This window comes from Hetaerina americana, unplaced genomic scaffold (genome assembly GCF_022747635.1).
Source record: "Hetaerina americana unplaced genomic scaffold, ioHetAmer1.1.p SCAF_4, whole genome shotgun sequence".
Lineage (NCBI taxonomy): Eukaryota > Metazoa > Arthropoda > Insecta > Odonata > Calopterygidae > Hetaerina > Hetaerina americana.
Window position 1 is genome coordinate 14,346,832 of NW_027286985.1, and position 26,238 is coordinate 14,373,069.

General features: G+C 34.5%; 1 protein-coding gene across 5 annotated transcripts in view; it reads right to left on the bottom strand.

The window, feature by feature from the left end:
- Window positions 1–7,301: 7,301 nt before the first annotated feature.
- Window positions 7,302–26,238, bottom strand: part of whd (carnitine O-palmitoyltransferase whd) — a 129,022-nt gene continuing 110,085 nt past the window's right edge. For all 5 annotated transcript variants that reach the window (XM_071590502.1, XM_071590501.1, XM_071590500.1 and 2 more), the window contains 7 exons: window positions 25,705–25,767; window positions 16,135–16,249; window positions 15,560–15,694; window positions 15,149–15,286; window positions 14,802–14,951; window positions 12,824–13,033; window positions 7,302–10,277 (listed from right to left, as the gene is read on the bottom strand). In XM_071590502.1, the coding sequence (XP_071446603.1) occupies window positions 10,191–10,277; window positions 12,824–13,033; window positions 14,802–14,951; window positions 15,149–15,286; window positions 15,560–15,694; window positions 16,135–16,249; window positions 25,705–25,767 (898 nt within the window). In that variant the 3' untranslated portion in view covers window positions 7,302–10,190. The remainder of the gene's footprint in view (window positions 10,278–12,823; window positions 13,034–14,801; window positions 14,952–15,148; window positions 15,287–15,559; window positions 15,695–16,134; window positions 16,250–25,704; window positions 25,768–26,238) is intronic.

Sequence of the window (26,238 nt, forward strand, 5' to 3'; positions counted from 1 at the left end):
AGCATATTTAGGGAGTGTCGGCAAATGACAGTGCCAAGTAAAGGTGTTAATATTAATCTGAGAGCAAAATGAACATTTTTCATATAAAAAACCATACTGTATCAATGGAAATGTTTGGATATCACAGCATAATAGAATAATGACGAATACACCTTCCTGAAGAAAACATTTTTTTAAATCACTGATTGAGTTTATTAACCCATTCAGTAGCAAATAGTTGGGGAATAACAACTTGGAATTATAAAAAGAAAATATGACTCCTGAAGAAAAGAATTCCAAAGATGGTAGATTTATTAATTGGTTCCAAGGAGATACAATCAATTCATGTATTTAATGCTACACATTACCAGCAATAATTCTGAATCATTGGAATGTGTTTGACACCCTAACACTGAAAATTTGGGCAGAGCATATGGTCGAGAATAGATCTACAATTGACCAAGAATAAAGTTGGAGAAAACCATTCAACAAAGTCTTTAATGTAATGCATATTCTCCCCAGCATTCAAGTTCCTGAATCAATAAGTCCAATATTCCCTGGAAGAATGCCTCAAGATACATGGAAGACCATTCTTGACACAATCCCGAAGAACTATTTATGCACCTGCCCACCTTTATCAATTAATTAATGAAGATAAATCCTGAATCATCACGATGCTGGAATAGGAGAGTGAAACATTTTAAAATGGAACTATTGGTTGAGAATTCAAACGTTTATTATGAAGGAACCGAATCAAAGATTTTATACAATTAGTTCAATAGTTTCAGCCTCAACTTTGTGGAAGTTCATTTTAATAAATGAAAAAGAAACACTTTGTTCCAATCCACCACTTTATTACAGGTACGACTAGTTTCGACGCTACGGCGTCATCCTCAGGTACAAAGTTTAAAGTCACAATCATTGTATATATACCCTCTTCTGGAAAGGGTGGGGGAGTTGTGGGAAGAGGGGGCGGGGAGGGGAGTACGGGGGTAGGTACGAAAGAATGTGGGAGAGGGTAGGAAACACCAGGAAAAGCGTTAGTGAGTGGGGGGGATTGGAAGGTGGGTTAAGAGAGGGGAAAAATTTCATTGGTCGGTATAATTTGAGTCAATGGCTAATGGGGATAAAGGTACGGGTTAGGAGTCAATGGGAGTTAGGGGGAAGGGGTTAGAGGTTCTGTTTTTCTGTTATTGCTAGGGAGGCTTCCAGGAGAGGTGATACGTTTTCAAACAGAATGTCATTGAGTAAAGGATGTTTCTTCATTGTTCTCCGGATCTCCAACTCTTCCTTCTTGTCCATCCTCCTCCCTTTTTCTTCACGATGTAGAATTTTGGGGATGAAATCACTGGTGTGATTTTCCTCCCACAGGTGTTTGGCAAAGTGGGATTGGGCTAGGTTACACTTCTTGTAGCACCTCTTGTGTTCCTCCGCTCTTGTCCGCACCGCTCGACCACTCTGTCCGATGTACCTCGCACTGCAATCCCCGCAAACCATTTCATATATCCCACTATTTTCCAGTGGCTCAACTTTATCTTTAGTTTTATTTATGAACATTTTTAGATTTTGTTTGTTATAGAAAGCAATTCTGAATTTGTCTTTCGGGAACAATTTGCTAATTTTTTCGGATTTTTTCCTACCCTCTCCCACATTCTTTCGTACCTACCCCCGTACTCCCCTCCCCGCCCCCTCTTCCCACAACTCCCCCACCCTTTCCAGAAGAGGGTATATATACAATGATTGTGACTTTAAACTTTTTACCTGAGGATGATGCCGTAGCGTCGAAACTAGTCGTACCTGTAATAAAGTGGTGGATTGGAACAAAGTGTTTCTTTTTCATTTATTTTATACAATATTCACTTTTCAACTCAAATTTAGCACCAATGAAAAGGAAATCCAAGTAAAAGGACGGCAATTTCCCATAGGAGGAGAATTGAATCTTAGATTTGTCAAATTGTAGCAGATTCCATATAAAGTTACCACATAACCACAAGAGGAAAAGAAATCTGGCAATCTCACCATAATCAGCACCTCCACATTTGTTTTCCTTTCTGTCCACTTCACCATTTCCACACCCACATTTGAAAAGCCTCCAATCTTTGCCTATCATCCTGCTTCAATGACCATGTTTCCATGCCATACAAAATCACGCTCCATATCAAAGTTTTGATGATCCTTTTCTGAACATCCTTACTCAAAGTCTATGCCATCAATTCCCTCTTTGTGAAAGCTTCTTTGCCTAATGCCATTCTCCTGGTATCTCGACTTTATGTGCTTTGACCATTTTGGTCCAAAACACCACCTAGATTGGTAAATTGTTCCACCTGCTTTAGTTTTTGCCCTCCAATTTTGATGCTTAACTTCGTCCGCTTTCTAGAAATTTACATGACCTTTGTTTTATTTCATCTATTCTCATCCTATACCTACTTCACTGAATTTTTAATGCACTCAGCAATGCTTGCAACCCCTATGTTGACTGAAAAAATTAGAGCTTGGTCATAAGCAAACCTAACTGATTTTACGAATTCCCCTTCGGCTTTCATTCCTACCTCCAGTTTTTCCCATGCCTCTTTAATCATTTCCTCCTCATATACATTGAACAGCATGGGTGACAATGGGCAACCCTGCCTTACACCTCTTCCTAACACTACCCATCCGGACTCCCCTTTCCCCACTCGCACAAGAGCAATCTGAGATATGTACAAGTTCCAGATAGGTCTCCCATCCCTCCAATCTACTCCTGTTTTCTGTAATACATTCATTTATTCCAACCAATTTACTCTTCAAATGCCTTTACAAAATCTATGAAATAGACAAATACAATATTATTGCATTCCATGTTCCTTTCTATTAGTGACCTCATTACTGTAATATATAGTCCTATAGGTTCTATATTCATCATATATTGCTACCTTTGACTTTTTTGAAACAGGAGCTAACTCTGATTAGATTAATTCTTCTGGCTGTATTCCTCCATCATTAATGCTATGAATTAGTCCACAAAAACTCTTCCTCTCATATCCTCCCAAACCTTAAGGTAGGTTTTTTCCTTTTGATTCCCTTAGGGCCCTCTCTATCTCACCATCAAGTAAGCTTGGACCTACCTAAGCCCTCCTCATCAAAATAATATTCTCTGCCTATGTATAAGCTTGCTGGTCTAATATCTTTACCACATGGTTCTTCCAAATATTCCTTCCATCTCTCTTAGACCTCCTCAAGTTCAACAAATACTTTTCCAGACTTATTGCATGTATGGACTTTCCCATCACCTTCCTGTACACTGCGCCAATTTCACCATTTCTATGCATACTTACTATATCCTCACACTATGTCTTTCCCATGCTTCTTTTGCTCTATTTGTTACCAACCTCAGTTTATTTTTTAACTCCTTATGCTTTCTTTTACCTAAATCTGCATTAATGTTCTCCATTTCCTTCTCTTGTCAATCTGTTTCATCATCTCATCCGTAATCCATGGTTTCCTTGTCCTTTTCCAAAATCCTTAAGTTTCTCTTGTGTCTTTCCATAACCATTTCTCTGATATAATCCCATTTTTCCTCCATAGTATCCAGTCCTTGACCTCACTCATTATTTTCTCTAAAACCTGCTGATACTTCTCTCTTGTCATTTCAACTAATGCTTCCATATTCCAATTCCTAAACTGCCTTCCCTGTTCTTACTATAATATGGCCCGAAAATTCTTTAATCTTTTCACTCTCTCATCTTTCTTCTACCTTAGAATCACACCAATGCCAACACTCTATCCTTAAGTCTGTTCTCTTCCTTTTCCACTGATTCATCAAGATATGTTTCATAATTTATTGTCCTCCGAATAAATGTCACTATTTTCCATTGTTTCTTTCATACTTTAATATTTTGATACATTTCATCAGTAATTTCTAATTCACATACTTCTTAAATTAAAAATGTGCATGGAATTCAACTGTATTATAATTTTTACATTCTTAGATATGCACATTTTGTGGTTAATATCATTGGCTATGCCCATATGATCTTTGCATTTCATCAGTTATTTCCTCTATGCAGATTTTTCAAACCAATTTCTCATATTATGTCTCCTCTGAATTTTATTAACCATTTTTGGGTTTATCTGTTGTTAATAATATTGATTTTTTTCAATGCTTGTAATAAATTTAGCTTTCCTGATGAAATTCTTGTATTGCTGCATTCGCAAAAGTTTCTGACAGCACGATGAAACCATCGGCGGGCAGAATGCTTCGGAGTTTAGTTCAATACATTTGTTTCTTCTTTCCAACATTATGGGTGATATTTTGCATCCCTTTGATTTTTAAATCTAAATTCTCACTATTGTCTAAACGGCACATTTGAAAAGGATTGGCAATAAACCACCATCTTGCCTAACAACGGTTTTTAGTTTAAAAGATTCATATTTTTCATCCATAAATTTTACTCGAGATGCTGTCAGTAAGAGTGTCAGGGATGAGATTTGCTAATTTAGATTTAAAATTTTTATATTTAAATGTCCGCATAATTAAAATGATAGCAGTTAAAAATGACTATTCAGAAGTACTAATAAATAAACTTCATCGGAAGAAACTTACTTAAAGTAGCCTTAAGCAACATTTACAACTCTGAATAATTACAAGATCCCACTGTCAAGTAACAATGAATACTCTATCTAGGGAATATTTCTCACAAAGCAATCAAAAATTTACCAAAAGAAAAAATTAAATTTGCATTTTACAACAATTCATACCTTAAGAACCTGATCTCCCACACTAAAGACAAAGTTCTCAAAGGCAAGAGAAGGGGAATGTATGAATATAAGAGCTCAGAGTGAACCACTAGGTACGAGGGTCATCCGGAAAGTAGTACCCGTTCGTGCCGCATGAAGTGCTGACGACGCGAGTAGCCGCTGGACGAGGTCAGATAGCTTCAGTGGCTTGTCTGCCTTCTCTGAGCCAAGTTGCGTGACGCTAGCATTGCCTGTGTTGTTTCTGTGATTGTTTACAATGTTTAAAAAAATTGAGAACGCCGCCAGTTGTGAAGTGAGGGCAGTGATTAAATTCCTCAATGCAAGAAACGTTCGCCCATGTGATATTCATCGCCAATTAAAGGAGGTGTATGGAGACAATGTAATGGACGAGTCGTCTGTTCGGCGGTGGTGTCGCAACTTCAACATGGGGAGGGGGAACACACACGACGATGAGCGTTCGGGGAGACCGTCTGTCATTACAGACCAACTGGTGAGCTCAGTTGACGAATTCGTGAGGAACGATCGGCGCGTCACAATTGATGACATCTGTGAGCATTTTCCCAATGTTTCTCGAACAATTGTTCATGAAATTGTTAAACACCATCTGCATTATGCAAAAATTTGTGCAAGATGGGTCCCTCGCGTATCTCAATGAGCTGGCGGCGAAGGACTATGCAGCAGGAATACAGAAACTTGTCACACATTATGACAAATGCCTTAATTTGCTTGGAGATTATGTTGAGAAGTTGTTTAAAGTATCCTCTTTCAAATAAAATTTTTTATGTTTGTTAATATTTACTTTTGTGTCGTTATTTCACGAACGGGTACTACTTTCCGGATGACCCTCGTATATTGGGCAAACAGGATGGAAATTTAAAGAAAGGATTAAATAACACAATAATGTGTGTAATGAATAAGAACATAACATCTTCCTCTTTGCGAAGCACCTCATCGAACGTGACCACAATTGTGAGTGTGACTAAAATTCTTCATTTTGAAAATAAAGTTCAAAGACTTGATGCATGCTTGGAGCAGTTAGAAATTTTGAAATGTATTTGTTACAAGGATGAACCAGCTGACAAAGTGTTGTATCCCTCCCACTCCTAAACCTATCACTCACTCTTGCAAGTCAAAGATTGACACTAAAAGCTGTATTTTGTCTCTTTCCCTCCCATCTACATTTTAACCTTTTTACCCCTCCACCCTTTCTTACCCTCCCTCTCTGACTAAACCCCCCCACCCCTGCCCAGGTGTATATACCAAATTGGCTTCTGTGAGGACCACCTGGCAATGACACTCAACATCGAAACCTGGGTCAAGTTTTTAAAAAAGATTGTGGAATTACCAAGTCAAGAATTTCATTTCAATATGCTAAGTAAATTCCATTCAGTTACCCTGGAGACAACAAATTTGAGCAAAAATCAAATTCCCACAGCTGTTAACTCCTCGTTTGGATTCTTTCTTATGAAATAGATGAATTGAAGCAACTTTTCATTCTTTTGAGATCTTTTCTATTTTCCAAATTTCTTAAAAAAATATTCCTAATTTATTATTATATTTGGTTGGGATCATTTAAATAGTTCAGCTGTTATGTAGTCATCTCCACTAGTTTTCTAACACATATTTTTCAAAGTTTTAATTAGCTACTTTATTTCTTTGATAGTCAGCAGTATATCTTTACCTCATAATGTCAGAAAATTCTAAATAATCATTTGGTGGTAATTAGAAGTCAATTAAATTATTTTACAAGTATCTACCAATTTGCATTATTATTTACACCAATTATACCAGCTTTATTTTAAAATATTTTCTCAGTGCTGGGCCTTATCTTTACTCATTTGGATGACTCCAGCTAATACAGAGCATTTCTAGGACACAAAACACTCTTTGATAAGGCTTAAGTTTTGGCAAATAACGGAAAAGATCCTCATCAGAAGTGAGAGAGAGAAATATTAACTTATTTCAAATGGGAAGATGGCTATCATCTCTGCTGTGTGAAAGAGATACTTCATCACCAATTATAAATAATGGGATGCTAAATATTTATCAAATTTTAAATATTGCCCACAGCCACTTGGAAAAATTTTATGCATAATGGTGGAAATTAAACTATCTCTTTAGTTAGCTCCAGTTGACATTCTTTATAGGTAGAATGAAATTTTTGAATTTTGCAAACATGCTCAACACATGCATGAAATCTCAAAAAATTCAGTTTGAGGGAATACTTCAAATTTCTATTTAACATTAACACCTATGCTTTTACATATTTGTCTGCAGCTGTAAAAAAAAGAGTCCATTAGAGGTATTATAGAAATAAGACATGATTATTAAATAAACATCACATGATAGAAATCAACTTTACTATATTATGAAAGAGAAACTTTTGAGAAAGGCTAATAAGTCATTGGGAATATGTAAACAATTAAAAATAATACCACAAAAGAAAAAAAATGAAGGGAAAAGTGAGAGTAGTGTGCTGAACAATGAGAACAAAATGTCTTTTCTATTCATTTTAATGATTTAACCTTAACATATCAATTTAAGCATAACTGAATTATAACTGTTTCAAAGATAAAAAGTTGGGATCACTTAACATCATTTTTATGAACAGCAGCTATGACCACTTATAATTTACTGAATATGTAAACAAAATTTTTCAATACCACTGATAACATGCATTACTTCATATAGATATATAAACAAAATGTGAAAAAAACATATATGAGCAATCCCAGGTCAATTCACCAAAGCAATGTGAAGAAAATAATACAATTCAAACCAGTTCACAGTTTCTATAAATGACCTCAGATTTATAATGATGTTTAAAGCAACATTTCCATTTAAGTAAAATAGAAAAACTATTTGAAAATACCTTTAAATAAAAAAAAAATCTGTTGTATTGGTGACATTTTCTGTGATGAATGACCTGTAGAAACATTTTGAAGAAAACGATTAATTTTAAGTTGATTAGCAGGAAAGAAGGTAAAGTTACTCTTAATTTGGTTGATTCGTCAGAATAACTTTGTACCAGCACTTCAACAACGTGGTTCATTTGTAAGGCTATACCTCATCTCCACTAATTCTAAAGAATTAACATAATATGCTACCACCACCTGATTTCATTAAAAACTCTTCTTCTGAATTTGACCACGATGTTTTAATTAAGGTAAACAAAACCAACAACATGATGTAATAAGATAGTTAAGTTTTTAGGTATGAATAAATAACCTGTGTCACACGACTGAAACCAATTAATAGTTCAACTACTAGACAAAACCATAAAACCACAGTGATGTGTTTTTTATTAAAAGTTATCAACTAAAAACAGAAATATGTATACCAAATGATATATGGAAAGATAAGAAAAGTACGTGCTTCTCAATAGCATTTTAAACGATCTACAACCACGTTTGCATTTAGTGCATCAAGGGGACATACAATTCTGGTGTAGTTATCAAGATGCGCAAGGCAATCAACATAACACTCAACCAGAAATTCAACAACAATACAGACAAGACAAGAAATAAATTGCATTGATTGGCATTTTCTTTTCATCATTTAAAAAATCTATTTTGTATATCGACAACTCCATCCCATTCACTACTCTCTAGAAAGTGCTTCATTTGAGGGAAACAATGAATTCTCATGACATATTGAATCAAAATATTTACATCAAAATCCAATGCTAGTCAACTGAGTTAAGCCTAATAGTACCATTAAGCAATCTCAAAGAAATAGGAACCCTTTAAGGTTGGACCAACTCTACATACAGTCTATATAACAACAAACGATGAATTCACCTTTCCCTCACAAGCGCTTAAGTAAATTGCATTGATCAAATGGGATTTTTATCAGTCTATTCAACTTCAACTCACTACATACACACAACATTAAAACAATGAGGCAACATGCCCACATCCCATTAACATGTAATCATATAGTAGCATTAAGATAAAATTATTCAATGCATGATAATTTCCAACCACATTTAGCTACAAATATAGTCTAAAATTAAAAATATGTTATCATGGCAACAAAGACCATAACTTTTGTTTTCACAATTAAGGGAGTAACAGTCACAATTAAGAATATGATATTTATCTACAAAAACGCCAGAAATATAAATGATAAATAAACAAACATGAGGTAAAGGAATACTATTGTCAAAGTTCAGTAGCACACAGCTAAAAATATGATCAACCTGAAATATTTAGGTCAAAATAGTGTGCTAAGAAGTGAGGTGGCAAGTTTCTTGAAATGGATCTGAGGATTGAGGTAATGTAACATTAATATCAATACAGGGAAGAGAAAATAAGGACCATTAACATGATGTGCTATTTTTTAACTGTGAAAATTTTCAACAACTTTATGTGGGATGTGGAAAATCCAGTCAAGTGCTTATAAATTAAAAAAAAAAAATGACACAATGTTCATGAGAACTGGACCAATAAATCTGATACACATGCTTAGCAATGTAGAATGTAATGATTAATGGCAACCAGTATGGAAGCTATGTTCATGATAATGAGTGATGACATATAAGCTACCAGTGATCAACAAGCACCACCATATACAACCTCTTGAGGAATGCTTGGAGGTAATATTTACATTGCTCATCATGGGCTGAAGTAAAAAAATATAGTTATGGAAAGGTAATAACATATAAACATCGATGGAAACACAAACAGTGGAAATGGGAAAGAATGATATCCCCAAAATTCCATTTACATGAGTCACAGGAGCTAACGGAAACTGCATGGATTCAGTCATTAACTCTCTTCTTTTAGAAATCACCTTTGATGAAGGACGGAGGAAGTGGCATTTTAAACAAATAACTGAGAATATGGACAGACTAAGCTTATGTGCATGCACACTCGGAGTGAATTGCCAAAAACTACAGGGACCTTTTTCAAATCCTTGACAAAGTCACCATGATTCCCACTTTGCCCAGGCAAGACGAAAAAATGAAATGTTACAATTTACAACAACTCCTTTCCAGGAAACACACATTGGAACCTTCGGGCTCTTCAGACTATTTTGCCAAAGATGGATATGCACAGATCAGAATTTCATGTAACTGAAACCCGGGTAGTAAAAACAGCTGCAGCAAACATTCATTGACTGCAAAAGCATCCACAAAATCTGCCCATTCCTCAATCAATAATCAGCCATCACAATAGTTACCTGATCTCCAACATCATGGTTATATATGCATATGTAAGGTCTCTTAATTTGTACCATCTAATGAACAGAACCATCAGTTCACAAGGAAAAGTGTTCACATCAGACAACAGTTTTGCCACTGCTTTTCCAACACCTACATGACTATGATAGGCACCAAGTGAGAATAAACAAAGTTCATTTCTACAAAAGTGAGGAAATAGAAAAGCAAGACAAAGAAATAGATAACAATGAAATGGAACAAACAAAAAAGAGACAAGACTACTCAATGAGCTTTTAAAATTTCCTTCTCTCTATTTGGAGTTGGCAGCTGGTTTTTCAAAAAGACTTTTTATGTCTGCTAAGGCACGTTCAATGCCTTTGGAAAATCGACTCGAGTCCTGAAACAAAAGAGGTAACAAGAGTCAGTTATTGAAATTAGCACCCAAGAGGCAAAGGATTATTATCACTATTGGCATAAAGAATTCTGCAAGCAGCATTCATTCAAAATGTAGATTATTATGTAAGTTGCACTACAATTTTGAGGAAACTGACAATTTTCTGAGACCATTCATGGTAAATCAATTTTTTAAATATGAATTCCTACACATCAAAGGCCAATAAATTTAAATAACAACATTATTGGATTTGTTTGATAGATCCAGGATTGAAACAAAGAAAAATAAAATTATTATTGCTGATTTGATTAACCAAAACCTGATCAAAAATTGTAGGATTCGGATTTTAATTCCACACAAGTCAAATGATTTTTTAATTGACTAGCAGTAGTCTACTAGAATAAGATGGGTTTTTGAGGGACTCAGGCATTACACAACATAGTACATATAAGCCCTAACTAACTTGGCACAAAAAATCTCAAACCCCATACTACCAATATATTAGAATAACTCATCCTTAAGCTCTGCATACTATCTTCAATGCTGTCAACAACATCAATTCTCTTCTTTCCTCCACCTAAGATTCCTCGCATTTTCACCCCTATTACCACTTCCGGTATCCCATTGTTTCTTAATCTCTCCTACAACTTGTCCTTCCTTCCTTATAATTTCTCCCAAAAGCCATCTCTCTTCCTCTAATGCACAGAGCTTCATCATTGGTTTTTCCTTCTGTCCGTTTTTTTTCTTCATTTTTCTCCTCACCCAAATCTCAAAAGATTCCAATCTATTCTTACCCTCTTGCCTCAATGACCAAGTTTCTGAATCACACAAAACTATGCTTCATGTAAACGTTTTTACGAGTCTTTTCCAGTCAATTGACCTTCATTAAATTGTCAGACAATGATTACTGCCTCCTAGTAAAAGGCTTCCTGACCTAACTCAATTTTCCTTTTATATCCCTACTATTCTGTCCACAATGCTCCAAAATACTTACTAAATATACATGAACTGCTCCACCTGTTCTAACTATCCCCCAACTTTAATGTTTATCTTAGCCTTCCTTCTTGAGATTTTCATTATTCATTTTCTAAAGATTAATTATCACCACATGTCTATCACACTAATGATTGAGCACCTGCAAATTTAATTCCCCACCTCCTTTCATTCCAGCCTTTCCCATGCTGCCCTTAACATTTTTCCCCCTTTGCCCTGAAAAGATGATCTAAATAATAAGTCTGTTTTCTCCTCATGCCTATTCATTTCTCCCAAAGTGAACTCACCTAAATAACTCATGTCTCCCTTCTTCAGCCATCACATTCAAATCCCCCATCACTATCAAGTGTTTTCGTAGAGGTATATTTGCAATCATTTCATCTAACTGACCATAAACACTAAGTTACTTCTTCATCCTTATGAATGCTGGTCAGCATATACAATTGGATTACTAATAGATTGACTGGGCCTCCTCTTACTTCTACTAATAATATTTCATCATTTCTCTGTTCCATATTCACTACTCTTCTCCTTTCTTTCTCATTCAGAACTATGACTATCTTATATTATTCTCTACCCCTCTGATATACGAGGTCTGTTCAATAAATATGAGAACTGAGGCCATAAAAACTGTATTTTTCAAAATTTAGCCCACATCGATTATGCCCCCTTCAAAGTACTCTCCATTCGTTGCTATGCACTTATTCTATCATCTTTTCCACTGTTTAAAGCACCCTTGGAAGTCCTCGGCAATTAGGCTTTTTGGTTTTCTCATCGTTTCTTGCTTCACCGTGTCCAGGTCTTCTCAGTGATGTCCGCTCATCACATTTTTGCATTTTGGGAATAGGAAAAAGTCACAGGGGGTGAAATCTGGTGAATAATCAATGCTGAATGTGCTGGTGCATTGTCATGGTGAAGGATCTATCCATCGCCTTGAGTCAAATTTGGTCGCACGCGATCTCTCACACACTTGAGAACTGTAAAGGAGAACTTAACATTTACTGTTTGTCCTTCAGGAAGAAATTCATGATGAACAACACCTTCGACAACGATGAAAACCAGGAGCATGACTTTGATTTTCGATTGGCTTTTTCTTGATTTTTTGGTTTGATTTAATCCAGTTGAAAATGGATGTTTTCTTCAGAGCATTATCACCATAAAACAGCTGTCAACATTTCAGTAATTTCTTGATAACTTTTACCGCACTTCACCCAAAAACTTGATTTTGATAGTTGCTCTGTGATTTCATCAATTTCCATTTTCGACATACATTAAAAACAAGGATTGTGGAAACTAACATAATTGGCACCATATGCACAGCTCGATGATCCACCAAGCACAAGTGCCTCATTGGGTTTCAGGCAACTAGTGCTGCCAGTAGGTGGCGCTATAGTCCGCGTCATGGCCACCAGATTGCACCAGTTGGCGTATTTATTGGATATAAATTTGTACATAACTCTGTCAGTAACATTTCCATAATCATTCCATTTCATTTTGCAAAGATCCAACAAGCCTAATATTCTTAATAATACTCCAATTACACATTCCAATCTTACCGTTTGTGGCGAACTCCTTTTGCTGGAGATGTGAAAGAAGACAATATCTTCACCGGCTATAATGTATGAAACACCATAACCATCATCGGCGACAGGACCAAATCCACCACCCGCAGATATGCATTTAGGGAATTTTCGGAGGTCCAAGCGGGAGGTCTGGCCATGAGGTGTTTGCGATGTTGACAGCCTCCATGGCTCACTGAGAACCTCCTGGAAAACAAACATGTCAGTAGTGTTACCCAGTAGCTAAGATGTACATAAAAAGGAGAAATAGGATAAGCAAATTTAATCCATTATTAAATCTATTAAGCATTTTAATTTATCAAAAATTACTCATGAGGAGTATACACATAATAGATTTGAAAGATGGTTGAAGCCAATACTTGGTATAAATCCATTTGCAACACACAAAGAAAGAAGATGGACATCCTAGAGCAAATTGCTATGCTGAACGAAGTGTATGAAGAAAAGAAAACATCACCAATAACCACCTATTTCCTCTTCATTCCCCCCTCCTAGACATTCCACAATTACTACCTAAGAACAATGGGGTTGGTATTAGTAAGCACTTCTTTAAGAGAATGCAAAATTTTCCACCAAATACTCAGTTCACCCAAATGGAAAATTGAAATCACCTTTAATAATCATTAAAGGGGACACCTTCTCCTCCACCAGACTTCTTTTGCCCTCTTAGTTTCCCACCTAAGTTTAGTATTCAATTGATAAGAAAAGTAAATGTGAACTGACCACTTGCTTAGTGGAAATTCATTTAAGGGTACATTTTAAAGGATAATATCTCACTGTAAAACAGGAATCCCTACATCTGACTTCCCCTTTCTTCAAATTCACATGTAACCACCTGTGAATCGTCTTAGCACAATATTTCATTGTAGTATATTAATTAGCACCAAAGGATGCATAAAATTTATAAGGAAACATTAAAAGGGGATCAACATTGGAGAATATGATGAGACTTATTTGAATTTTTTAAATATTTTGCAAGCAAAACTCATGTTCCATTTGCAGGATTACCCTCATCTAGGTGTTCCTCTTACCTCCTATGAGGGCATAGCATACATAACATAGCACACCAAGAGAAATAAATAAGAAAAAAAATACAAAAATAAAGATTAAATCAATACTTCATAATTTTTCAATAGATATAGTCAAAGACAAGGTCATGGTACATGTCAGCTACGTATATAATAAATTCACCAAATAACAAAAAAAAATATTTTAAAAAGTACCTGAAAAATATTGCTAAATTATATTTTTATTGGAGAATGATGCTTCTGCTTTATGCAACGACAAAATAATATCACAAAAATGGTCTTTGCCATGGTGTAATCACTTTCTTAGCTGGCAACTGTGGTGCTTGACCCAGACAGGAAAAACACTTTGCCTATCAATCCATAAACATTTTCAACATGTAATTTCAGAGCTATAAATTGAATAATAATATTTATCATCGCAATCTTCTTTTGCCATAATCAAAGGGAGATCATTGAAAACCACATTTTTGATTGTAGTAGTGAGATTGTAGATTGAGTATTATGTAGCATACTCAACCGTATTGCATTGGGAATTATTTTTGAAGCCCCAAAAAAGTAGCCACATCATATGCACAGCTTATTTAAAAAAAAACTCTGAAGACCCAGCAAGGTCAAACTTCAGCACGTATTTATGATAAATGAGCAGTTGTTTGGTGGCAGATAAGATGGTTTACTCAATAGATGATGGAAGGGACCATGCAGAGGAGGTTTAAATAGACCAAGAATGAATAGACAAATAGCCAGGAATGGGAAATATCAATGCAAGCTACCATGAAAAAATTAAGCAATGGATTGGCAGATGTGCTGTCACAAATTAATTCTCAGATGACTCAAGATGATGTTGATGAAGGCAATGTGTGAAAAACATAAATGCCCAGTTTGCACTCTGTGAAATTTATCATACATACCTAACCTACAGATCTTACCTTCAGAAAAGGTGAATCAATCTCAAGGTATTTGGACACAACATAGAGACAGAAAAGATGCCTATCAATCCCTTTCCCACACATAGCATCCTGGTAACCTCTTTGGTGGATTTGGCATGCCTTCTGCAGGAGTTTAATTTTCTCTTCATTCTGTAATGAAAAATCAATGTCTCTTTAACAGTGATGAAAGTGGCCATAATGAATGAACTTACAAAATTCATTTCTTCAGGGAAAAACAAACAAATAACTATCCAAACAATTTTCATTTTGCATTTCTTGAACGAGTAGTTTATTCAAGACTATCAGACTGCCAGAAGAACAGGAAGAACAAAATTCATTTGACTTACAGGGACAGCATTTCCGCTCTCCATTGCCTTCACCCATTCAGAAGATTCTATAGTGCAAGGTCGAACTGTTTCAGTGCGACCTTCCTTGTACAAGCGAGTCATTGATGCTTCATATGTGAGGCTGAATCTTCCAGCATCCTGTAGAATGCAAAGTCGATTGAAGAAAAAATTGACACAAGCACATTACAAAACATGCATGCATTTTTAAAATCCAAAATAATGGACTTTGAGAATGCACCACCCATTTGATCTTGGGCATCATCTACAGCAAATGTAAAATTTTACACAATTGAAGTTCCTACGACATTTTCCAATAAAAAAACCTTGTGAAATGATAATTATGTTTTGAAATATTTTTCAAATATAGGCAATCATCTAACTTAAAATCAAAAGAGAAACATTATTGCTTACTCGGTAATATGCCAACTGCAGAGCCATTTGTATGAATGCATCAGGGCTCACCCGGCACTTCTTCATGAACCCTTTGCCATATTTTGTGTACATGTTAATTCTTAGATCCACATCATTCAGCAGACTTTGTGCAGCCTGGAAAAAGGAGCAATGACCAAATATGTTAAAAATGACATTAATCACAGCATTATGTTAACTTGGTATGGAAATTTCAAAAGGCATATTTTTCATTTGTTATTGGTGACAATATTCCGGGAATATTTTTGAAGTCATTCAAAAATCTGTATGCAGTCAACTTAACACTGTTGATTTTATTTTGTAATGGTCATACTGCATAAATGACTCTCTACGCCCATAATTAATGCATTGGTTTCTTAAATTCAACTTATCTATAAAATTAAGAAATATAGAAATACATGCAAAAACTAATAGTATTTTGAGTCAAGGGTAGACAAATTTTCAAGCCATCGCTCAACTGAAAGATTAAATACGCTGAAAAATAAAAAAAAACCTAAAAGAAACCTAATTATAATTATGAGGCAAAGGGACACAGTTTCTCCTCAATGAAAATTTACCTGATAAGCAATTGCGATTGTCGTCAAGCACTCCTCATCCATGTTCCACTGAAGCCTTGATGGTATAGGAGGAATCATCTCTGGCTCTCCTATGCAATGCCCGTCAGGACGGTATCTATGATAGTTGCCACGAAGACCCAAGGATTTAGGAAATAGAGGAAGGGGAAGCAAGTGATTTCAAAGAGAGGGAAAGAAAATGCATCAAGGAAAGGGAAAGGAAGAAATTAGTATTAGTTAAGGATAATGATAGTAGAAAAAAATTAACAGTCTTAATCATAACTATGTGATGACTTTGAAATGACATTATGTACATCCAATTTACTTCTGTATCAATGACAGATTTTTCTAACATCACTCATTACAGTTTTCAGGTATTCAGGTTTTATCACTTTCATCTTTATAATGTTTCATACAAAAATTAATGAGTTCTTTAAAACAGTAATGCCCATTAATTGCCAGTATGCATATACCTTCTTTTTGCACAAAAGGAAATTGTTGACAGCAGAAGTTAAGCTTAACATATGATTTAAGTATGGGTTATTGCAAAAAGCCAATATGAAAATTCAAATATATGTAAACTGAAATTCATTTGCATGAATTAATTAACTGTTTAATCACAGAATCCTTACATATGTTCAAAAGAAAAATCACTGTTTTCATAATACAGATTTGACTTATGCTATCAATGTGGGAATGCACCAAAATAAGAAGAAATTGCCAACGGCACACAATTTTTCATTCAAGTCTCAAAGTTAGAAACTAATACCTTAACTACTTAAAACTTTATTTTACTACTTTAAAGCTTCCACAAGCCCAATTTTCCAGAGCACATCAATATAATTGTTTGCAGTCAGATTCATGCAAACAAATAAAACTAATTGGCAAAGGATTCCATATATTTTAATAATTTAAGCCTACAATGTTATTTCATGTCAATGCTAATGGGGTCACCATTAATTTGAACCCCCTTTTTACATTCCCTTTCTGTGGGATCACCTTAGCATTTCTATATTCAAGAGATATTCTCACATTATAGGTTAGGTGAAATGAAATTTTTACATTCCAATTTTTATAATTAAAAAAAAACAATGCTAAGGTCATCTCAAATTCAGTTATTAAAATTACTCATTGAAATAACTAGCACTACCTCTTCAGCATGGGCAGTTTTTCTATTTCAGTTGTTACTTTTGAAAATACCTCTATTAAATATTTGTGACAAAAACCTGTCATGATTGCAATATATGTTATGATTTAAGTTTGATTCATGTAGAAATTTGTTCCACCATAAGATACTTAAATATATGGATGGAGTAATATTTATCCAAATGTGGATACTTAATAAAACACTCATACTATGAGTGTGGTGTAAAAAACATGACAGTACATCTACAGAAAATGGTGACTTGATACAGTGACTATGGAAAAAACAGGGATACAAAAGGCAGTTAACCTAGCTTAGAATTATAATTAGTAAGCACACTATGCAACACATTTTTCTAAAAAGCAATGCACTCTGCTTGCAAAATAATATACATTCATATCCACCACATTGAATAATTCAAAGCCAAGGGTCAATTCTTAACATTTAAGCTGAACTCTTTATCTTTCCAGATACATAACCAATTAAGGGCTTCTAAATTACCTAAAAGGACACGCATTATTAAATTCTTTCTAAAACTAATACATTTCACATGCTTTGCTTTTTGTAATAAGCAAATGAATTAGGCATGGATATCAATGAATTACTGGACAATCATTAAATGTATACTGCACTGATATTTTTCAAAATTCAACCGTGTTCCGCTAAGATAGTCATACAACTCTGCATAACAAAATTTTAAAAATTAAAGTTGCCATAAACTAATAAAAATATTTAAAAGCCAAGTTTTCTGAAATAACTTTGTAAACCTCATTCCCATGAATGTTGGTATGAAATGCCCCCAATTAAATTAGTAAGCACACTATATCAATGTTAATCAATAAAAATAAAATATAAAGATTAAGTGATAATAATTTATTTTAAATGTTTTATTAAGAGTCAAGGGCCTGGCAACTTCACACACACACATTTATGAAATAGGGATAGAAATTTTGCCAGTTTAATACATGATGACTTTGCAGTAAGATGCATCATGAACCCATGTTGAGAACTTATCGAACTTTATATGTGGAAAGAACAGTCTTAATATGATTAAGAGAACTTCAACAAGATATCCTATGAAGCAGGATTCTCCAAGGACAGAAAGAATGAAGGGGAGAGCTAAGAAATTACCATGCAATCAACTATGCCCTGGGTCAATTAAACATAGATTGTGTGTATTATATACCATATTGCAACTATGAAGTGTTTCCAAGAAGAAAGTGATTTTAGTATAGACTTTATATAAAAGAAATATCATAGCTGATAACCATAGCATGAAGTTTTTCAAAGGACGGTATAGAATGACTTTGGAGTCACCAAAAAATGCAAAACAAATTTGGGTAGAAAATTTGATGATGAAAAGTATAAATATATTACAAGAGTATAATTTTGGTGGTGACTTATCAGAATACAGGTTATATTTTAATCTACTAGTCATGTGCCACGATATATTATATACCCGTTTTTATGAGTGAAATATGAACATGTATTCATTTCCATGTATAATATACACCTAATTTTCAACCTTCCTGCTTACATGACTTCATCACTTCCACTTTCCTCACACTAGTGACCAAGGGAAGGGAACTTTTCCTTCATCCTGTTTATGCATGCTGAAGATTTGATATTTCTTTCTCTTTTTCTCACATTAAATATTAGATATTTTAAATTTCATCATTAACACACTTCGCTGACTTAAGTTATGAAATACAGAGCTCGTATTTCAAGGACAGACTACAGTGTTGTCTTTTTTCATTCTCTATTCATTTCCTGCTTCTTTTTGACGGAAGTGACGTCACATATATTTTGTAACAACTCAGGCCAGCTAGACCTACTGCATCATAATTTCACTATAAAATGGATCTAGAAAATGGGAAGGCACAATTCTGCACTTCTTACCCCCTCCTCTACACTAGGATATGATTTGCCTGAATTGTCATACTAAATATTATTGTCGACACCAGCAGTAGGTTAATAAAAGAGCCCAGTCGGAGGCTGTGCAGGTCTTTGAGTAAACTTGGGCATATGACATCACAGGCACCATTCATCATATTATTTAGACTAATTTACTAAAAAATACCTCTCTTGTATCTCTACTTCCCTAAGGCAATTCTTCTCCCTTCCGACTGTCTAATCTGATTTGAATGTAATACTTTGCATGCCCCACAAATTCTGCCATTATTATAGTTATATTTCAATCATTAAAATTAACATGATGTGAAAATAGCAATAAAACTAAAATTAGTGAAGTTGATTCTGAAGTTTGAAAGAGTTCCAAAGTCTGAGAACTTTCCATTTCTACTTCAATCAGTTTACCATCATCATTTCAGCAATAGTTTTGATGAACATAATCACAAGAAATCTATAGGGAAGTGGCTGTTGTGCTAAGTTTATAGTACTTAGTATCTTGATTTTGAGGGGGACACCACATTGGTGGACCCGGGGATCATTTCATGGCTTAGAATTTCATTTTAAGACAGATTTCAACGAACGTTTTCCTCAAAATATGCAACATTCTATAACAGTGGTTGGAGATTATTTGAGGAGTTGATTGATTCCAGAGAGATTCTTATATGATTGAAAAGATAATTTTTTCAACTTCATAAAATAGGATTATCATTTTTATCACATATAATGCATTACTTAACTTTTTGAAAAATTATCACAAAAGAAAATGTGCACTAAATTTTGGAAAATTATATAACATAGTTCACATTAAACTTTGATTTTGAGGTATTCAATTTGCAGATATTCAGTTAGATAACATATTGATTGATGATCATGAAGATGGTTCTCCAGTATTTACTAGCCCTGAGGATATGTTATTTAACAACTAAATAATTAGTATACATTTCATAAAACCCTGTCCCCTTAACACTATGGAACAGAAATTTATGCCAATGATAATTTCAAATGGTTCACAAATGTGTCACCATTCAAATGATAAAATTGGCCAAAAGACTTGGTAAATTACATAATTCTCTTATATTCAACCAGATCCTTTAATTTAACCAAACCCTGAACCATTTTATGCCTATTTTAATGTACATAAATTAAGTACTTTTTGAGGGCCCATGATCGCTATGGAAAATTTTCACTTATATGCTGACTAACTAAAAATGTCAAGCATTGCTTTTCAGCTGATGAATATTGTCACTATCTCCTACAAACTATTAATGAACCCTATAAGATAAAATTTTTAATATAAAGTCATTCCCTGATCCTTTCATTCTCATCAATGTCCTTCGGAGTGATGCAAATTTCTCAGTTTTTCTTAGTTTTCCTCATCCATCACCACCCTGGACCTGCAGGTAACAGTTGCTCAAATATTTTTTCAGTTCAATGAGCAAAAAATAAGTCCCCCCTCCCTGGAAAGATATCCATCTCATCTTGCAGTCCAATATCTTCAGCCCTGCCAACTAATCAGGCTCACTACTACGTCTAGAAGGCTTAACTAGGTACTAAGCATGGCAACTATTTAGTTTTAAATTGCTATTATTTGAGTATAATTTATGCATGGAGTGACTAACAGAAAAAAAGCATGCTATGGTACAATCATTTACAGGGGTTATTACAAATAACTTGCAAAGTGAAATGGATAGAAAGGAAAAATTGAAGAATGGGCTTAACACTTAAACATGTGCCTATATTATCAAATCAAAATTAAATTTATAAAAAACACTCGCAGCTGAAACACACACAGCTAGGTTCAATTTTAATTCAGCAAGACACGCCTGGGTCCCATTGCATGCATACCACTGTTTGCATGCAAATCTATATTTAACATTGCACCATTCAAGTTTACAAAAAATTATACCACCATTTAATACAAGAATGAAATATTTTGTGATTTTACAATGAAATGCATATTCCTATGTAATTCTTACAATGAGTAAACAAAGTACTAATGTTTTTGTAAAGCAAAAATGCCGGGATATAGGATTTTGTAAATTTGCTAAAGGCAGAAATTAAGGGATTTGATCTCCTTCAATAAGTATTATTTTATCTAATTTATAACCTCTAAAGTAGAATTAAAACCCACAAATAATGCAACTGGAGCTATCAGGACAAACATTTGATGAATAAAAAATTACCCATTATATTTTTCCAGAGCAGATGATGCTGAAAATACAAAATATATACACATTTACAAATGTGCTTCAGAAAAGCTTACACAATCAATTTTAAACAGTCCAGCTAACAAAAAAGTAGGTCCTCAATTTACGATTAAAATGCATTCTTAAGGGATAAGATATAAAATGTTTTCCTTAAACACTTCTAAACAGAAATAACAAATTTATGAAATAACAAAATTTTCCATAGGGACAACAATTTAAATAATACATTGAAAATGCATTCATACTCATTTGTCTTAGAGAAGCAGCAGCTATAGGGAGAGAACTTCCACAAATGGGCCTTGAAAGTATTAAAAATCTTAACCAAGTAGTACTGAAGAGCCAGTGGTTCTGGTGTACATTCAGTCAAGCAGATAATTTTACCAATTTATTTTTCCTCCAATAAAAGTATGAGATGCCAATCAGCCTCTACAGATAATTGCTAGAGACATCTCTATAGTAACGAAGAACAAGGTGCATGTTAGGATTGCTAGTGCAAAGAATGTAACATGTTTTGAAGCAGGTAGTGATACATTGTGGCTTGCTAGGATCATTCCTTCCAAAACTACAGGCCTTGTTATCTCAAACTCCTAAATTTCATCCATATGGATATATCCACAGAAAATATTTATGGGAAAAGAGGGCCAAACTCGAAGAATCGATATAACTTTTCAGCTTAACGAATTAGTGAAAATGAATATCCGAATTAACAGTGGTAAGAATGAGAACACATGGTTACTGAAATTTTTTAAGATATTGAGATAGGCTGCTAATGAATTATAAACCATGGGGAGGAAATTATTAAATATCCAATAAAAAACTCAAGGGGTAGATCACTGAATTAAGAGTTGGAAACAGCCTTAACTTAAATTTTGGGTATCTTAGAGTGCCATATTGATGCTTGATTATTAAAATTGCGTAGATAATTACAGTCATAATTTTATAGATCCTAAAACTAGTGAAATAACAAACAAAATATAGTTTATAACGATATTGACAAATATGACAACAAAAATTTGGTACTTACACTCAAACCATACTGAATTTAAATGGGGGTTAGGGTCTAGCCTTAATTACATATCATGCATACAAATATTACCACAATATCATGTTCCAAATCAGTATGATACTTTTTTATAAGTTAACTTACTATTGTATTTGGGCTGGTTCACGAGTGTGTATTAGTGGTTAGTAATATTTTCCAAAAATATGTAACTTGTCATTTCAATTTTAATAACATTTAGCAAGTTGTGAGTCAATGATGTTCCCAGTTTTAGGCAGCTGTGGTTACCTAATATGTATGCATCTAATTAAAACCATACCAGAGGCATGAAAAAGATATCTGGGCAGCAAAACAGGCAGTGGCCAAGGAATTAAGAGAACTTGAGAAGTTCTGAGACAAATAGTGAACAAATCACATGCACTGGATGAGGCATTGAATTGCCCTACATAAATAATAAACACACTGAATCCTTTTGCAGTGCCTACTTGTAGTTTTATAGGGGAGGCGACTGACAGCTGAGGTCATTTGCGCCATTAGGGATGGACAGAAAAGGATTAAGGGTAGAGAGAAACCCAGCGTTGGCACTAGCCTACTCTAAACAGAAGGCACCAAGGGGTCCCCAGCTTAACATCTCATCTGACGGACGGCGTAGTCACTCTAAGTGCCCTCCACAAAGCACCTCAAGTAGGGATCGAGATACCACTGAAAAATATCCTCTGCCTCTGGGATTCGAACCAGGGCCTTCTGCATGGGAAGCCAGTATGCTAGCCACCGCACCATCCTAATTCCCCTAATCCCCACCCCTCACCAGGTGCAGTTATGTTGACCTAATTTTCACAGAATGTACACAAAATAGAATATATGATTTAATGAATCCTAACTTGGAAACAAATTACTTTGCCTTTTACCCCTCGTAGAGTAATATTTCAAATTTGAATTACTAAAATTCCTGCTCACATCTTTTATGCTTCATAATTACAATCATTTATTCTTCTAGGCAACCTCTAAAAAGATTTCCCACAGAATATTTTATGAAGCAAAGGTATACTATATTTAGGTTTTTTAAACCTTAAAATACCTTCATCAATTTATATAGTGTATTAGCCCGTGTATCACTCACAATCACTTTGGTTTGAGCATAGAAATAAAGGTGAAATTAAAATGGAGCTTAAGTTTTGATACATTTATACACCTTTAAAGCCAAATGTCTCAAGAAAATGTTGCAACATAATTAATAAAATAATAATGTGAAAACAGCTTATGACTAGCAGAAGGAAAACAGCTTACAATAAATGCCTAAGTGCATGATTTACAATTCAAACAAATTGAGATCAACGCAAAATAATGCACCATTGAATATCATGAGGAAGATTTTTAATGAATTATCATCGGCCATTGTGCATGCTATCACTCTCTCTGGAGGAATTAGTACAGAGCATAGAAGATCACGGCTTCTACACTCCATTCATGTTAGGTAAAAGACATGCTTCTGGTGGTGTAATGTGCATTTACAATCATTGTCAGAACCTCGAAATCTCACATCTTCATAGTAATCACTCAACAGAGACAGCAAAGAGGGAAAACTAATCTCTCTTTACAGAGACTGTGGCTACAAAGCAAGCAAACATGACACATTGCTAAGATAATGGTGGTGCTAAAGAGAGAGAGCTAGTACTTCAAGTGCAAGGCATTCATGCCTTTACAATTGCTGCTAGTGCAAGTCCATTAGGCCTTGAACTAGGAAGCAAATTCAGCAAAAGAACTTCATGCTGCGATGCACAGCCCAGGAGGCAGAAGGGTCAGAAGAATGACTTGTATCCCTGTGCACCTGTCACATAGTGGCATGAAGGTAATCCAGGAACTTGGATATCATGAAAAATATGCATGTGGTACATAGATTTTCTTGGTTGCTCGGTGATATAGGTACTCTTTGTGTAATACTAATGGAATACAAATATTCCATGTTGACTTCAAGATATGACCTTATCCTCAAGAAACAAACTTTGATGTTTTTCTAATGCAGGGTATCCCATTGCCATTAAGTATGCTACATGTACAGTATACATATCCTGCAGAAAACCAAACTACAAAAATTAGTCACTTAAACATTGTTGCTTTAAGAGAAAACGATTTTACACATATCATGGAAAACAAAATATTTCATAGATAAAAATATTCATTGTAAACAAATGCATTTCTCTTTTTTGCTAAACTTTTTAAATTTGGGAGCGGATTGATTTCTCTTGGGTGAAATGGAAATTTGGGTTTTGATATACGAGTCACGTACAAGAACATTTGATGTTTGCAAGTGGAGGTATTACTGGATGTTTACCCCTTTTTTTAATTGCTTTTATTATTACTTATAAAAGTAGTTATTTTACAGTAGCAGCAAATGAAATGAATATACAATTATAATTGAAGATTTTGAGTGTTCTCGAGTGTAAATTGCACAAATTCTAACAACAATGGTAAACCAGCAGCTTTACTGACCCATTAGGCAATTAAATGAAATGAGTACTATGAGCATCAAGTTCCTGGTTGAAATACTTTCCTGTGAATCCTATGGGCAACTAATAAGCGAGTTAGACTAAAAATATCTAATTTTCCAATTAAATGAATTCAAAGCAAACATTCAAGACTATTTGGATTTATCCTATGGTCATTGCCATTAAGTTATCTTTTATAAACTTATTTATGAAATAGTACACCCCAAATTACAGGTGAAAACTAAAAATGGGTGGTACATTAGGGAATAGTCAATCTTTCAGGATAAACATCAAATGAGCTACTGTAAATAAAATCATTGCCTTAAGACATACTATCAGTTACATTGATGAAGGGTATTTATTTTGATGATTAGTTAAGAATAGCTTATTTTAAATGGATATTTACCTAGTGGATAATCAGTTTTCAGGCGGATTTCAGTGAGAGACTGAAAACTGATTGAATACATACGCAAAACAATTTCTGCTTATTTTGTCCTGATAGATCCAAGTCTGGTGATAGTGGGTATTACTTTTATTAATAGTAGGAATAAACCTTAGCCTTAAATATTAGGATTAATTAATACCGGCCATTGTCAGTATAAGAACATTGAACTTATAATAAACAAAAATGGTTCACCCATTAATAGTAGTGAGAGGGCAACAAAAGAGTGACTAAAAACTTCCACCTTCAAGCCAAATTAGTAATGTAACGTAATGCTAAAGGGAAGTGTAACATTGATAAGACTCGTGAAGTTAGTAGATTTTTGGAAACTGGTATCCATCCTAAGCAAAGCTTATAAAGATTTGAGTACTAGAGTTCTTTACCCATTGTCCATATCCTCTCCCAGACAAAACTCCCACATGTGGCCCAGCACTGGGGCATCGGCCCTAGTATAGGCAAGGATGAGGAAGAACAGGAGAAAGATGAAAATAAATCAGATAAGAGAACAGAGAATCCTCAACCAAATGGTGAACATAAAAAGCTGTAAATAAGAAACAAGCATGAATGGTACAAACCACCACAGGCATTTATGATGGCTGAAAATGTTTAAAAGAAAATTATAAAAGAAATAACCTCAATTATTCATGTAGAAGGGAACATCATAAAGGTTCAAATTCATTGGATTAGTATGTGGAAACTGCAGGTGCCAAGGATGTGTGACAGTCATAAGTTTAACAAAATATCATTGAGATCACTTGAAGGCAAAATAAAAATATAATACCAAGAATAACTATAAACTGCCACCACCAAATTACTGTAAAGGATAAAAAATGAAGCCCACACCTAATAAAAATAAGTCTGGCCTAATTACAATGTACCATACATACATAACCAGTCCCATACCAACATAGAGCACA